The sequence below is a fragment of the Budorcas taxicolor genome, chromosome 25 (assembly GCF_023091745.1).
Source record: "Budorcas taxicolor isolate Tak-1 chromosome 25, Takin1.1, whole genome shotgun sequence".
NCBI lineage: Eukaryota > Metazoa > Chordata > Mammalia > Artiodactyla > Bovidae > Budorcas > Budorcas taxicolor.
The window spans coordinates 48,188,662-48,202,041 of NC_068934.1; the positions used below are offsets into that span (position 1 = coordinate 48,188,662).

Sequence of the window (13,380 nt, forward strand, 5' to 3'; positions counted from 1 at the left end):
CAAAGTACAAAGACTCTTCTGGCCACAGTGAGTAATCTCTGTTCCATCAGTCAACCAGAGACAACACTGACTTCAGGGAAAATGCCTTATCTATAAATGGGGAAAAGTATTTCAGTTTTCCAGAAAAAATATCATTTGAATATAGTTTAACATTTATAGCATTATAGATGTGAGAATCAGTTTGTTTCTCAAAACTATTTTGTTTCTGTTGAGCCCTGTTTGTCTCACAGGTATTCTTTTACTTGCTGAATTTACGCAGCCAGTGCATCCACTTTCAGAGGGTTTTTGAGGGTCTGTGCGTCTCACATTTTCACGTTCTGTGGAAACTCCCAGAGAGCACGGCAGGCGCAGCAGGCGCAGGACGTGCTCCGAGGAGTAGAGGCTACGGCTGCCGGGACCATGCACGACCCTGTGGGTCACCACAGCGTCCTGGGCGTGTGGGGACTCCCCCTCAGGCATCACGTACCTCCTGCTCTGAATGCTGTCTTTCCTCTTCCCCCTGGTGGACGCTGTCGTGCGCCAGCTCGCAGGGGAAGCCGAGTCAGCAGGTTTGGTGAGCTGTGTGTGTCCCGAAACCTCTCCACGGGGCTCGCCCCAGCTCCAGGCTCTGAGCTGCGCAGCGCCGCAGGAGTGGGGCCTGGAGCGGTGTTGGCGAAGGGGAGCCCAGTGATCCCTCGGAAGAGGCGCTGGGCTGGGCGCACGGTCAGGCTCAGGAAACAAGGCCACACCTGTGGTCCAGGTGGTGCCACATGTGTAGCGTTAGATGAGCAGAAGCTCAGACGGCCGTCTTGTTAGGAGAGACAGGTTGACCGTGGTGCTCATGTCCTGCTTCAAAGTGCCCGTTGTCATCCGCAGATGGCGTGGCTTTCTCTCGGGCGTGTCTGTTCCCTGGAGAATTCGCCATATGTCCACATGTCTCTCCTGTGACTCTAACTTTGAGGCGAGGACGCGTGGCACGGCAGTGTACGCTCAGCTCAGCTCAGTCCAGTCTCTCAGTCGTGTCCGACTCTTTGCGACCCCATGAATCGCAGCACGCCAGGCCTCCCTGTCCATCGCCATCTCCCGGAGTTCACTCAGACTCGGGTCCTTCGAGTCAGTGATGCCATCCAACCATCTCATCCTCTGTCGTCCCCTTCTCCTCCTGCCCCCAATCCCTCCCAGCATCAGAGTCTTTTCCAATGAGTCAACTCTTCGCATGAGGTGGCCAAAGTACTGGAGCTTCAGCTTCAGCATCATTCCTTCCAAAGAAATCCCAGGGTTGATCTCCTTCAGAATGGACTGATTGGATCTCCTTGCAGTCCAAGGGACTCTGAAGAGTCTTCTCCAACACCACAGTTCAAAAGCATTAATTCTTCGGCGCTCAGCCTTCTTCACAGTCCAACTCTCACATCCATACATGACCACAGGAAAAACCATAGCCTTGACTAGACGGACCTTAGTTGGCAAAGTAATGTCTCTGCTTTTGAATATACTATCTAGGTTGGTCATAACTTTTCTTCCAAGGAGTAAGCGTCATTAAATTTCATGGCTGTAGTCACCATCTGATGTGATTTTGGAGCCCAAGAAAATAAAGTCTGACACTGTTTCCACTGTTGCCCCATCTATTTCCCATGAAGTGATGGGACCGGATGCCATGATCTTTGTTTTCAGAATGTTGAGCTTTAAGCCAACTTTTTCACTCTCCTCTTTCACTTTCATCAAGAGGCTTTTTAGCTCCTCTTCACTTTCTGCCATAAGGGTGGTGTCATCTGCATATCTGAGGTTATTGATATTTCTCCCGGCAATCTTGATTCCAGCTTGTGTTTCTTCCAGTCCTGCGTTTCTCATGATGTACTCTGCATAGAAGTTAAAGAAGCAGGGTGACAATATACAGCCTTGACATACTCCTTTTACTATTTGGAACCAGTCTGTTGTTCCATGTCCAGTTCTAACTGTTTCTTCCTGACCTGCATACAGGTTTCTCAAGAGGCATGTCAGGTGGTCTGGTAGTCCCATCTCTTTCAGAATTTTCCACAGTTTATTGTGATCCACACAGTCAAAGGCTTTGGCATAGTCAATAAAGCAGAAACAGATGTTTTTCTGGAACTCTCTTGCTTTTTCCAGGATCCAGCGGATGTTGGCAATTTGATCTCTGGTTCCTCTGCCTTTTCTAAAACCAGCTTGAACATCAGGGAGTTCACGGTTCACGTATTGCTGAAGCCTGGCTTGGAGAATTTTGAGCATTACTTTATTAGCATGTGAGATGAGTGCAATTGTGCGGTAGTTTGAGCATTCTCTGGCGTTGCCTTTCTTTGGAATTAGAGTGAAAACTGACCTTTTCCAGTCCTGTGGCCACTGCTGAGTTTTCCCAATTTGCTGGCATATTGAGTGCAGCACTCTCATAGCATCATCTTTCAGGATTTGAAGCAGTTCAACTGGAATTCCATCACCTCCACTAGCTTTGTTCGTAGTGATGCTTTCTAAGGCCCACCTGACTTCACATTCCAAGATGTCTGGCTCTAGATTAGTGATCACATCATCATGATTATCTGGGTCGTGAAGATCTTTTTTGTACAGTTCTTCTGTGTATTCTTGCCACCTCTTCTTAATATCTTCTGCTTCTGTTAGGTCCATACCATTTCTGTCCTTTATCGAGCCCATCTTTGCATGAAATGTTCCCTTGGTATCTCTTATTTTCTTAAAGTGTACTGCTAGAGAACGCGTTTTAATGAATTGCACTTGGGGTCTCAAATTTGATCCTTGAGGGGGCAGAGGAGGTCCCAGCTCGGTAGCCCCACCGTGCGGCCCGAGCAAGGTCGTCGCAGCGTTCTGCAGAGCAGGCAGCCTCCCAGGCTCGTCTCCCAAGCTGTCTCTGTAAAGCGAGCTTTCAGCTGAGAGCGAGCCGGTGGCAGCAGAGTGATGCAATATCTTATAGCCGAGGAAGGACACAAACCCCAGCAGAGCCAGGCAAGTCTTCCGTTTGCTTCTGGATGGTGGTTGTGGTTGGGACACGAGCTCCTGGCACGTGGTACATGCCTCGTTCCTCTGGGATATGGGAATTTAAAAGTTTGCCTTTTTTGAAAACTCTCCTTGAGCTATTAAGGGGCTTTCCTGGTAGCTCAGACAGTAAAGCGTCTGCCTGCAATGCGGGAAACCTTGGTTTGGTCCCTGGGTCAATGGAGAAGGAAATGGTAACCCACTCCAGTACTCTTGCCTGGAAAATTCCATGGACAGAGGAGCCTGCTAGGCTACAGTCCATGGCGTCCCAAAAAGTCGAACACGACTGAGTGAATTTACTTTCACTTTCACTTTTTGAGTTATTAAGATACATGTTGTGTTTTCTGGTATAATTATTCCTAGAAAACAGAATATTTACTCTTCTAGGAAACCTAAAGTTGACTTAAAGGAGCAGTTACTTGAAATTTTATGTGAAACGTTTCAAGCTTTAACCATACATAAATTTCATAGTCTTAAGTGAAGTCTGATGCTATTGGAGTGATTGAAAAGCCACTGTGTGGCTTTAGGGGATTCCCTAGCAGTCCAGCAGCTAGGACTCTGCACTTCCGCTGCAGGGGCCTGGGGTTTGATCCCTGGTTGGAGAGCTAGGGTTCCACAAGCCAAGCACAGCCAAAAAAGAATAACCAGTGCTTCATTCAGCACAGAGCTAATTAGCTGAACAGCAGTGTAGGATAGAAACAGCCCCCATCCAGCCCTTTCCTTGCTTGCTGCGTTAGAGTGTCCTGTGTTGAAAGTCTGCGTTGCTCTTCGTGTGTCTGTTGAAAATGCTGTGTGTCCCTGAAGCTCTCTCAGAAACAGGCTCCTCTGCTCGGACCCCGGTGTGGTTGCCTCTGCTGCGTATGTGCCCTCACTGTTCAGAGGGAAGAGTGGACGTGCTTCCCTGACTACCCTTCCTTGGTTGTGCGGACTCCTGAATTCTTCAAGCTTGGCAGTAACTCTCATCCTGGAAGGAGGGGATTCTGTAGGGAACTGCAGGGACTCCTTCAGCATCTGATGACTCGGGTGTTCTTCGTAATATGTCCAGACTGCCAGTAATTAGATGGTTTAGAAGATTAAAGGAACATGATGAAATACGTACTATTTCACTTTTGAAAAGTGTATAAAGAGAATAAATACTTAGGCTAACTTGTTTTATATCCGTGTGTAGCGGTGATTCTTGAATTTTGAATGTCTCATTACTTGCAGGCACGAGTTGCTTGAGGAAGCGCGGAGACAAGGCTTGCCTTTCGCACAGTGGGATGGGCCCACTGTTGTGGTCTGGCTGGAGGTGTGTGAGCGCCCCCTGCCCCCGCCGGCACCCCGTCCTGGGCCGTCCCTCCCTCCGTAGCCACACATAACCTCCCGCCCCGTGGCCCCCGCCCCCTCCTACCCCGTGTCCCCCACCCCTGACTCCCTCCTGGGCCGTGTGTGTCCGTCTCTCCCTCCGCAGCCACGTATAACCTCCCGCCCCCTCCTGGGCCGTGTGTGTCCATCCCTCCCTCCGCAGCCGCACATAACCTCCCGCCCTGTGTCCCGCATCCCCAGCTCTGGGTCGGGATGCCGGCCTGGTACGTGGCTGCTTGCCGAGCCAATGTGAAGAGCGGTGCCATCATGTCTGCCCTGTCGGACACGGAGATCCAGCGGGAGATCGGCATCAGCAACCCGCTGCACCGGCTGAAGCTGCGGCTGGCCATCCAGGAGATCATGTCGCTGACCAGCCCCTCCGCCCCGCCCACGTCCAGAACGGTATGCCCGCTCCTCCCGTGTCGCTCCCGGGGTTCTCTCTACAGACGTCCACTGTTCCAGCTTAAAGTTCTATCATTCAGAACCATGACAGCTTTTCATTTGCAGCAGTCGTGTTGTTAAAAGATGGATTATTGAATACTTCAGACGGATTGTTTTTGTAACAGCTGGGCTGCAGTGGCTTTGTAATAGAGAAATGGGAGTTTTTGAAAACATAAAAAGGGGAGTTTTTGAAGATGTGAAAATTGTAAAAAAGGAAGTTTTTGAAAATGTATTTTAAAAAATGTAAATATAAATGTCAAGAAAGTGAAAGAGAAAAGCCTGAGCCTGCAGGCTGCCTTGTTAACCCCTCATCTGACTTGTCCGGCCTGTCCGGGAGCTTCAGGCCCTGGGCTCTCAGGGTTTTGAGAGTCCGTAAATCTGCCGGTTCACACCAAGTTGCATCATGCTCATCCACGTTTCCTCCACGTGGGAAGACCTTGAAAATCCTGTAAGAGGGCCCTCCTGGTTGGAAAAGTTAAAACGAATCTGGTGGAAACAAGGATTGTTGCCAGGAGATCAGGGCTGGCCAGCTCCTCGTTTCTCGAGTGCAGACTCAGGACACAGCTCAGTCCCCACACTCGGTGTGTCCGCCCTGGAGAAGAGCCCTGGCGAGGAGGCGCGGCCTCCCAGATGTACCTGCCCTGAGGAGCAGGGGGAGCCTGACTCAGGCTCACGGTTATTTTCCACGGAAAGCGTGAAGGCTTTCTCGTCCATCTGTCTTCCTTGTTTCTGAGTGTGAGCGTGATGGTGAGGAGCTCACCCTGCACACGCGTGTGCTCTGCGTATCTGCTCTACGCTCTGTGCCCCAGAGGGTTCACCAGAGGCAGCTTCTTAGAAACGAAGGCGCTGAGGGTCCCCGGAGGTTCTATAAAGTATCCCAGAAAAGGGAACTTCTTAGGAGTTGAGTTTAATGGGTGATGGCCTCACTGTAAGGAGCCTGCTCCCCATGGGGTGGGGTACAGGAGCCCGCCCGGGGGCTCGGCTGTCTCGGCCAGTGATGCCATGGGGTGCCGTTGCTGGGCCCCCCGCAGCTTCTTCTGACAGAGAGATCCAGTCCCTGGCGGGCACCTGCTCAGGGTCATCCCCCCAGAACCCAAGCTGGCTGCTGAGCTTTGTCTGGGTGAGGCCCTTTTAAACACGTCATGTGAGTAGCTTCTTGAGAATCCCTCGCTGCTCAGACGGGCACGGTGTGCTCTGCTCTCTCGCAGTCCCGCCTGGCTCAGGCGGTCAGCACGCAGGCGAAGCGCTGGGGCCCCTCTCCTTGTGGCTGGGATGCAGTGTTGGGGGGTCCTTCCAGGCGCCGGGGGGCCGCCGCAGGCGGTGGGGCCGGGCTCCGCGCCTCCCGCCCCGGCTCACGGGTCTGCCACCTCTCCTCCCTGTCACTGCTGCCGTTGCCTGGATGTGGCTGGCCACGGGCCCCCCTAGACCACAGGAAATGTCTGGCTAACGCACGAGGAGATGGAGACGCTCACGGCCACGCCACACACGGTCAGTCCCGGCCCCGCGCTCGTCTCCCTCCCCGCGCGGCCCGCGTCAGGGTGGCGCCGTTCTCGGCCCTTTTGTGGAAAGCAGAAATGCCGCTCCACGTTCAGTTGCTGCGGATAAGTATCTCTGCTAGGTGTCAGTTACACGTATGGACGAGCCGTAGTTTGTCTTCTGCTGTTTGTGTCCCGGGGCGTTTCAGTCGGGAGCCTTGCTCCCTGTAGGACGGGCCGGCTGCCGGCCTCCTTTCCGGGAGGCCAGGTTGAGCCCTGGGGGCTGGGCTGTCTCTTGCTGGGGCGCTTGGTGCGGGCGGGGGCGTCGGGGGGGCGCTGCTCTTTGCACGAGACGTGGGGTGACGGCCTTTGCATGACTTGCCTGCTGCTCTGCCTCTGTGACGCTTGTCTCTCCCAGTGCGGCTGCCCCCCCTGCAGTGTGAACGGCTCGTGTCCCCGCTCACCGGTACTAATGGTTCTGTTCTTTTGCATCCCTAACCACGTAACATCAGGAGGATGAGGAGGGAAGCTGGGCTCAGGTTGGAGACTTTCTGTAACGTATTCTTCTCTATATGTACAGCAACAAAAAGAGCTGGAGGATGAGAGCTTGTGATTTACTTTTCGTGACGTTTCCAGCATCCTGATGTAGTCAGAATACTGTTAATGGTCTGAAAGCATTAGCCAAAGCAAAGCGCAGGATTAAAGAGTACGTCTCATGGACAATTTTGAACACTTCTGGTGGTTAATCTCGTGGACAGAAATCACTTTGTTTGACACATGCTCTTTCCTGCAAAGCCCCATGGCTTCGGCAGCTACTCGGGTGATGTGTTTCAGTCCCTGGTCGGGTAGGGCTAGTTACGAGATCAGTTAATGAGAAAATCGTGCTTTAAGAAATTTCCAACACAAGAGTTGCCGTAGAGACTCAGCCTCTGTCGGTATTGACTGTGGACTGTCCTAATCCTGTGTGTTCCAGAGTCCTTCCTGCTGATGGAATTCTCAGAAATTGAGCCCACTCCTGCTTAATGCACATGTTGAATTTTTAGGTCCCCAGTTGAACTCAAAAAACAAAAACTCGGTCACAACTGTTTTGCAACCTTGCTTTGAGACAGTTTGACTAAAAACAGTGACTTTGCTCTGTGACTCGTGACAATTCAAAGTCTACCAGGTATGGGCGGGAGTTTCCCTGAGGGGGTCCCTAGTGGCAATGCTGTGTATGGACCCTGAAAAAGATACCTGTGTAACCAAAAAAGCAAAGGAATTCTGAATCAGTTTTCATGACTTCAAGTTGACAGTTGAAACACCCGTTTCCCTCTATTTGGGCTTCTAAAGTAAAGTCAGTTATATCACTTTTAACAGAAGAGGAAAGTAGATACAATGTGATTCTGTGAACTCCCTCACCCCTTGACTTACGTATTCTGTGCCACTGCTCCAGATAAATGTCCTCATTAATTATTTAACCCAGTCAGTAGTGACCATCAGTGAATTTAAAAGAGCGCATTTCAGAGTTACTTAAATATCAGTATATTTTACACTAAGAGGCAGAACTTTGCCTGCATCATGGGAGTTAAACTGACATATAAATTAAGCTGTGTGTTTGCTTTTTAATGGAAATACAAACAAGGATGAGCCATGCCAACGACGCCAGAATTGGGACGTTTTGGTCTTCAGTGGAAGCAAGGGCCACTTTCTGTGCAGCCATCACGGGCAGAGGGTGCAGTGCGCGTCTCCCCCGCGCTGGCGCACAGGGGCCTGCTCCTGAGCCAAGGGGAGGTTGGAGGTGGCCTCGGGCTCTCGGGAAGAAGACATCAAGGTGTGGGCAGAGCCTTTGATGCTTTCATCTAGCCAGTAGCATCTCCAGGTGTCTGCCCAGGACTGTGCTCCCCACAGGTGGGTGCTGGGTTGGACAGGGTCCAAGACACCATCACTCTCACCTTGTTCAGAGCTCAGAAAACCGATTTGTGTTTGTGACCGTTTCAGTGGTAGAGAAATAGGCCCTGCAGAGTCTCTTCTGCCCCAAATGTCCTCTGATCATTGGCGAGCCCTGCCATGTGCTTTGTTCCCCCAGGCTGGGATGACAGCCCAGGAGATGTGGGTCTCCCTGGGACTGAGCCTGACCCTCCCAGAACTTATATTATCGACCACTAAAGTGTGAATAGAGTATATAATGAGTGAACAAAAATAAGGAGGCTTCTGCTTCCATGGAATTCTCTGCTTAGAAATGTCTTTGCATTTTGTGTCTATTTAAAAGTACATAATCAGCGAGTAGGAAAATAATACCAGATATTCATGCTATAAATGTCAGGCTTATGAGATGAGAGTTGTGATTGAAAGAGTGAAAGCACATGATATTGTGATGATGTCTAAAAATGTTTCATGTTTTATTTCCACTCATGATTATTTATAGAAATCTATTTTCTGTTAGAAAGTTTTTTTTTCCTATTAGAACGCAAGAGTTCTTGCTGGAGTTTGAGTGATTGCTTCTAGCTTCGTTGGTGTAAATAGTAGATTAGAGGCCGTATTTTTGAGACAGAACATGGTGGTATCAAGAGGTATTATTTCCGAGGATCCCGTAATGTACAGAATTCCTCGGAACGCGCCCTAGTCTCCTTGGACAGAAGAGCATCGAGTGCCTTCTTTGGCACGTGTGCATATGCGTGTCATGTGTTTATCTTCACTGTGCAGACCTTGCACGTATTCCATTAGACCTGTCCCTGAGGAGTTCATAGGTTCTGATGGCATTATAGTGAAGGGTAGTCTTCACAATTTTAATTTCCGGTTTATTTGTAGTATTTAGAAGTACAGTGCATTTTTATATGTCGACCTCGAATCCTGCAACTTTTCTGAACTCACTCTCATGCTTGGAACTGTTTTGTCAATTCATTTTCCTTGTCAGTCCTCAGGTCGTCAGCGAATAGAGTTGTGTTGCTTTTTCAATTCATGTGATTTTGATTTCTTTGTTTCTTGTCTTGTCACAGTGGCTAGGAGTTCAGTACAGAGCTGAACAGAAGCCACGAGAGCAGACATCCTTGCTTTGTTCCTGATCTTCGGGAGAAAGCACCATATGATGTCAGCTCTACCTTTTTTGTAGATGGCGTTTATGAGGTTGAGGCAGTTGTCGTCCGTTCCCTAGATTGCCAAGATTTCTGTATATCAGTGATGAATATTCTCAGATGCCTTTTCTCTATCTTTTGAGGTGATAACTGTGGTTTTTATTTTCAGCCTATTGATTTGGTGAATTTCACTGATTTTTTTTCAAATGTTGGCCCAACCTTATGTTCTTGGGATAAACCCTGCTTGCCATGATACCTTGCACTTTTAATTGATTACTGATTTCCTGCTGTGTCATTAAGGAATTTTGCATGTGTGTCTGTGAGGGATATTGATATTCTTGTAATATGTTTGTCTGGTTTTGGGTATCAAGAGAATTCTGGCCTCAGAATGAGTTAGGTGTGTTTTCCTTCACTATTTTGGAATAGTTTGTGTATAAGGAGCATTTTCTTCATAAACGCTTGTTAGGATTCACTAGTAGAGCCACTTAGGGTCGAGATTTTGCACGTGTGGATAGATAAGATTTCTAACTACAAATTCGAGTTTTAATAGATTCAGGTTACCCGTTTCTTAGTTCGTGGCTGTCATAGGTTGTGTCTTTCAAGAAAGTAGGGTATTTTATGGAGAAGGAAATGGCAACCCACTCCAGTGTTCTTGCCTGGAGAATCCCAGGGACGGGGGAGCCTGGTGGGCTGTCGTCTATGGGGTCGCACAGAGTCGGACACGACTGAAGTGACTTAGCAGCAGCAGCAGGGTATTTTATCTAAGTTGCCTAAAGTTGTTACCCTGTGCTTTCAGTGCGTAGGATCTGTACTGATGTCCCCTCTTTCATTCTTGATATTGGTAGTTTATGTCTTCTCTTTTTTTCCTGATCACTCGGCTTATTCATTTTTATTGATATTTATGAAGACCCTGATTCTAGTTTTTTCGTTTCTCTGTTTTCTGTTTCATCGATTTTTGCTCTTCCATTTTCTTATTTCTGCTTGCTGTGGATTTCATTTGTTTTTCTATAAGTTTAAGACAGAGTCTTAGACTATTGATTTACAATCTCTCTTCATTTGTGTAAGTATTTACTGTTATCAGGTTCCCTCCAGGTACTGATTTATCCTGTATATTCACTTTTACTCACTTCAAAATATTTCCCATTTCACTTGCGATTTCTTCTTTGACACATGAATTATTTAGAAATATGCTGATTTCCTGATGTTTGGGAGACTCCTGGATACCAGGGGTTTTTTAGTTTCTAACTTAATTCTGTTGAGATCAGAAAACATGCTTTGAATGATTTTCGTCACTTTAAGTCTGCAGAGATTTGTCTGTCTTTTGAAGAGTGTTCCATATGCCCTTGAAAAGAGTGTTACCGTGCTGCTGTTGGAGGGAGAGTTCTGTAAAATGTCAGTTAGGTCAAGGTGGTTGACAGTGCTGTTTAAGAGGGCTTCCCTGGTGGCTCAGATGGCAGTGCAGGAGACCAGGGTTTGATCCCTGGGTCGGGAAGATCCCCTGGAGAAGGACGTGGCAACCCACTCCAGTATTCTTGCCTGGAGAATTGTTTAAAGGCTTCTGTATCCTTCCTGACCTTGGTTGGCGGTCTGTTTTGGCTTCCTTGTTCAACAGTTACTGAGTAATTCAGAGGAAGACTGAGGCCCCTGCCTGTTACTGTGGGTTTGTCTATTTCTTCTTTCAGTCTGTTTAGTTATTGTTTTCCTTGTCTCTCTTTTTTTAAACCTGTTTTTTAATTCACTTAACTGACTTTGAAATTAGCAGATGTTTTGCTAAAAAAATTTAGAAAACAAAATGTTGAAAATAAAATTAAAGCCAGCCAGAGATAACTTTTAGTGAGTAGAGTTAGGTTGATCCTTCAAACTTGTTCATGAGTCGTGGCTATTCTTTGTTGATATACTATTATCATATATAAAAGCTGTTTCAGAAAATTAATGTGTAGTCAGTTACCATTTTATCATGGTTTGGTAGATAGGTTAAATTTATTAATACAGATGAGTCATAGACTTTTAATGGTATAATTTCTTTGTATAAAGTTTTGCCAGCAAATTTAAAAGGTAGCAAATAAAAGACCAAATTATTTTGAAGTTATGAGCAATAATGTTGTCTTTAGCTTAGCCTTTGAGAATATGTAATTGGTTAAAAATCCATTTTAAAGATGATTTAAATGGCCCTTGTGACTGCTTCCATGGGTTTTTTTCCCCCTGAATTGACCGTCCTTAATTATTGAAAGCAGACCCTCGCGTACGGGGACATGAACCATGAGTGGATCGGCAACGAGTGGCTGCCCAGCCTGGGGCTCCCGCAGTACCGCAGCTATTTCATGGAGTGCCTTGTGGACGCGCGGATGCTGGACCACCTGACCAAGAAGGACCTCCGTGGGCAGCTGAAAATGGTCGACAGTTTTCACAGGTCGGGCGCTGCGTCGTGCTCACTAGTTGGCGGAGAGACGTTTGCCTGTGGCCAGGTCTAAATTTTTTCTTTTTCTCTTGGAAACAGAAACAGTTTCCAGTGTGGAATTATGTGCCTGCGAAGGTTGAATTATGACCGAAAAGAACTGGAAAGAAAAAGAGGAGCGAGCCAGAATGAGCTGAAAGGCTAGTACAGCCCTATTTCTTGCTTCCCAGTGTATAAGCAGCCTCAGTGACTTCTTGCTTGAAAGGAAAATTCAGGAAATGGCTTTCCGTGGAGGAAGCAGACCTCGCATCGTTACGGGGGGGGGGGATGGAAGGGGGTGCGTCTGAGATCGTCCTCTGTGGCCAGAGAACTTGCGCTCTGTCCTTGGGCTCACATCGGTCTGCAGGTTGTGGGTCTCGAGGTGAGAGCATCTCCCCACGACCCTAGAGATTTCCCTGTTGCTGGGCCACGTGCCCTGTTCTACTCACAAATGCTGCTGCATGAGCCGAGAAGAGCAAGACCTGCTGTGCACGCAGTTAAGTGTGAAGAACGCTGCTCTGGCCTCTTGTCAAAGGGCTTGAGGCAGCTGGTTCTGTGCCCAGGCTGGAGGGAGTGGCCTTGAAGCTGGGTGGGAGCTTCTCAGCTGGGGAGGGAGGCATTTCAGTTACCCTGCGGGTGGAGAGGGGCAGAGGGCTGTCCTTGAAGGCTTGCCCTGGGGGAGTGCCTCTAAGCCTGAGTACAATGGAGTTAAATAAGGTGTGTTAGCTGTAGGACTTCCCTGGTGATCCAGTGGGTTAGAATCATCTGCCTGCTAATGCAGGGGACATCAGTTCAGTCCCTGGTCTGGGAGGATTCCATAGGCCACAGGCGGATAAGCCCTCATGCCCTTGAGGCTGGACTCCACAACAAGAGAAACCACCCAGTGCAAAGCCCGCCCATGATAACTGGAGAAAGTCTGCACACAGCAAAAAGACCCATCACAGCCAAAAATAAATAAAACAAATTTTCAAAAGGGATATTAGCCATTAAGCTCAGTGTGAGACGTCCCAGAATGTTCAGGAAATAGATCACTGAGAACAGGGTCAGTGATAGAAGGTCACTAACAGTAACAAGACTCACTGAGCGAGTCCAGGTGCCTCACAGGCTCCTTCATTTAGTCCTCGCTATAGCCCTGTGCATGGAAGTGCTGTTTTCATTTCCAGTTTTTACTAAGAAAGGTAAAAATATGTTTGGAGAGATGGCCCACGTGAAGGATCGTCTAGCTGTGACTGAGTTCATTTGAATCACAGGAAAACCAGAAGCCAACATTTATAGTATCTGTCCCTTTACCCAGACAAGGGCATTGGAATTGAGAGCTGTGTCTCTGTCTCGTTTGTTTTCTGAATCCATTTTAAACCTCTTTACACTTGACACACGCTGTCTTTGAAAGTCATCGGTGATCAGCTGGATATATTTGTACAGCGCGGCTATTTTTAGCACTCTGCTGCTGTTGCTGCTGCTGCTAAGTCGCTTCAGTCGTGTCTGACTCTGTGCGACCCCATAGACGGCAGCCCACCAAACTCTCCCATCCCTGGGATTCTCCAGGCAAGAACACTGGAGTGGGTTGCCATTTCCTTCTCCAATGCATGAAAGTGAAAAGTGAAAGTAAAGTTGCTCAGTCGTGTCCGACTCTTAGCGACCCCATGGACTGCAAGCCCAC

General features: G+C 48.3%; 1 protein-coding gene across 6 annotated transcripts in view; it reads left to right on the forward strand.

The window, feature by feature from the left end:
• PPFIA1 (PTPRF interacting protein alpha 1) overlaps positions 1-13,380 on the forward strand; it is an 80,077-nt gene that overhangs the window by 60,079 nt on the left and 6,618 nt on the right. For 2 of the 6 annotated variants that reach the window (XM_052662121.1, XM_052662122.1), the window contains exons 20-24: positions 4,183-4,264; positions 4,522-4,722; positions 6,187-6,249; positions 11,521-11,696; positions 11,784-11,881. In XM_052662121.1, coding sequence (XP_052518081.1) covers positions 4,183-4,264; positions 4,522-4,722; positions 6,187-6,249; positions 11,521-11,696; positions 11,784-11,881 — 620 coding nt within the window. Of the gene's footprint in view, positions 1-4,182; positions 4,265-4,521; positions 4,723-6,186; positions 6,250-6,816; positions 7,274-7,857; positions 8,115-11,520; positions 11,697-11,783; positions 11,882-13,380 lie in introns of those variants that run through there. The other 4 variants (XM_052662124.1, XM_052662125.1, XR_008201526.1 and 1 more) reach the window with 3 other exon arrangements.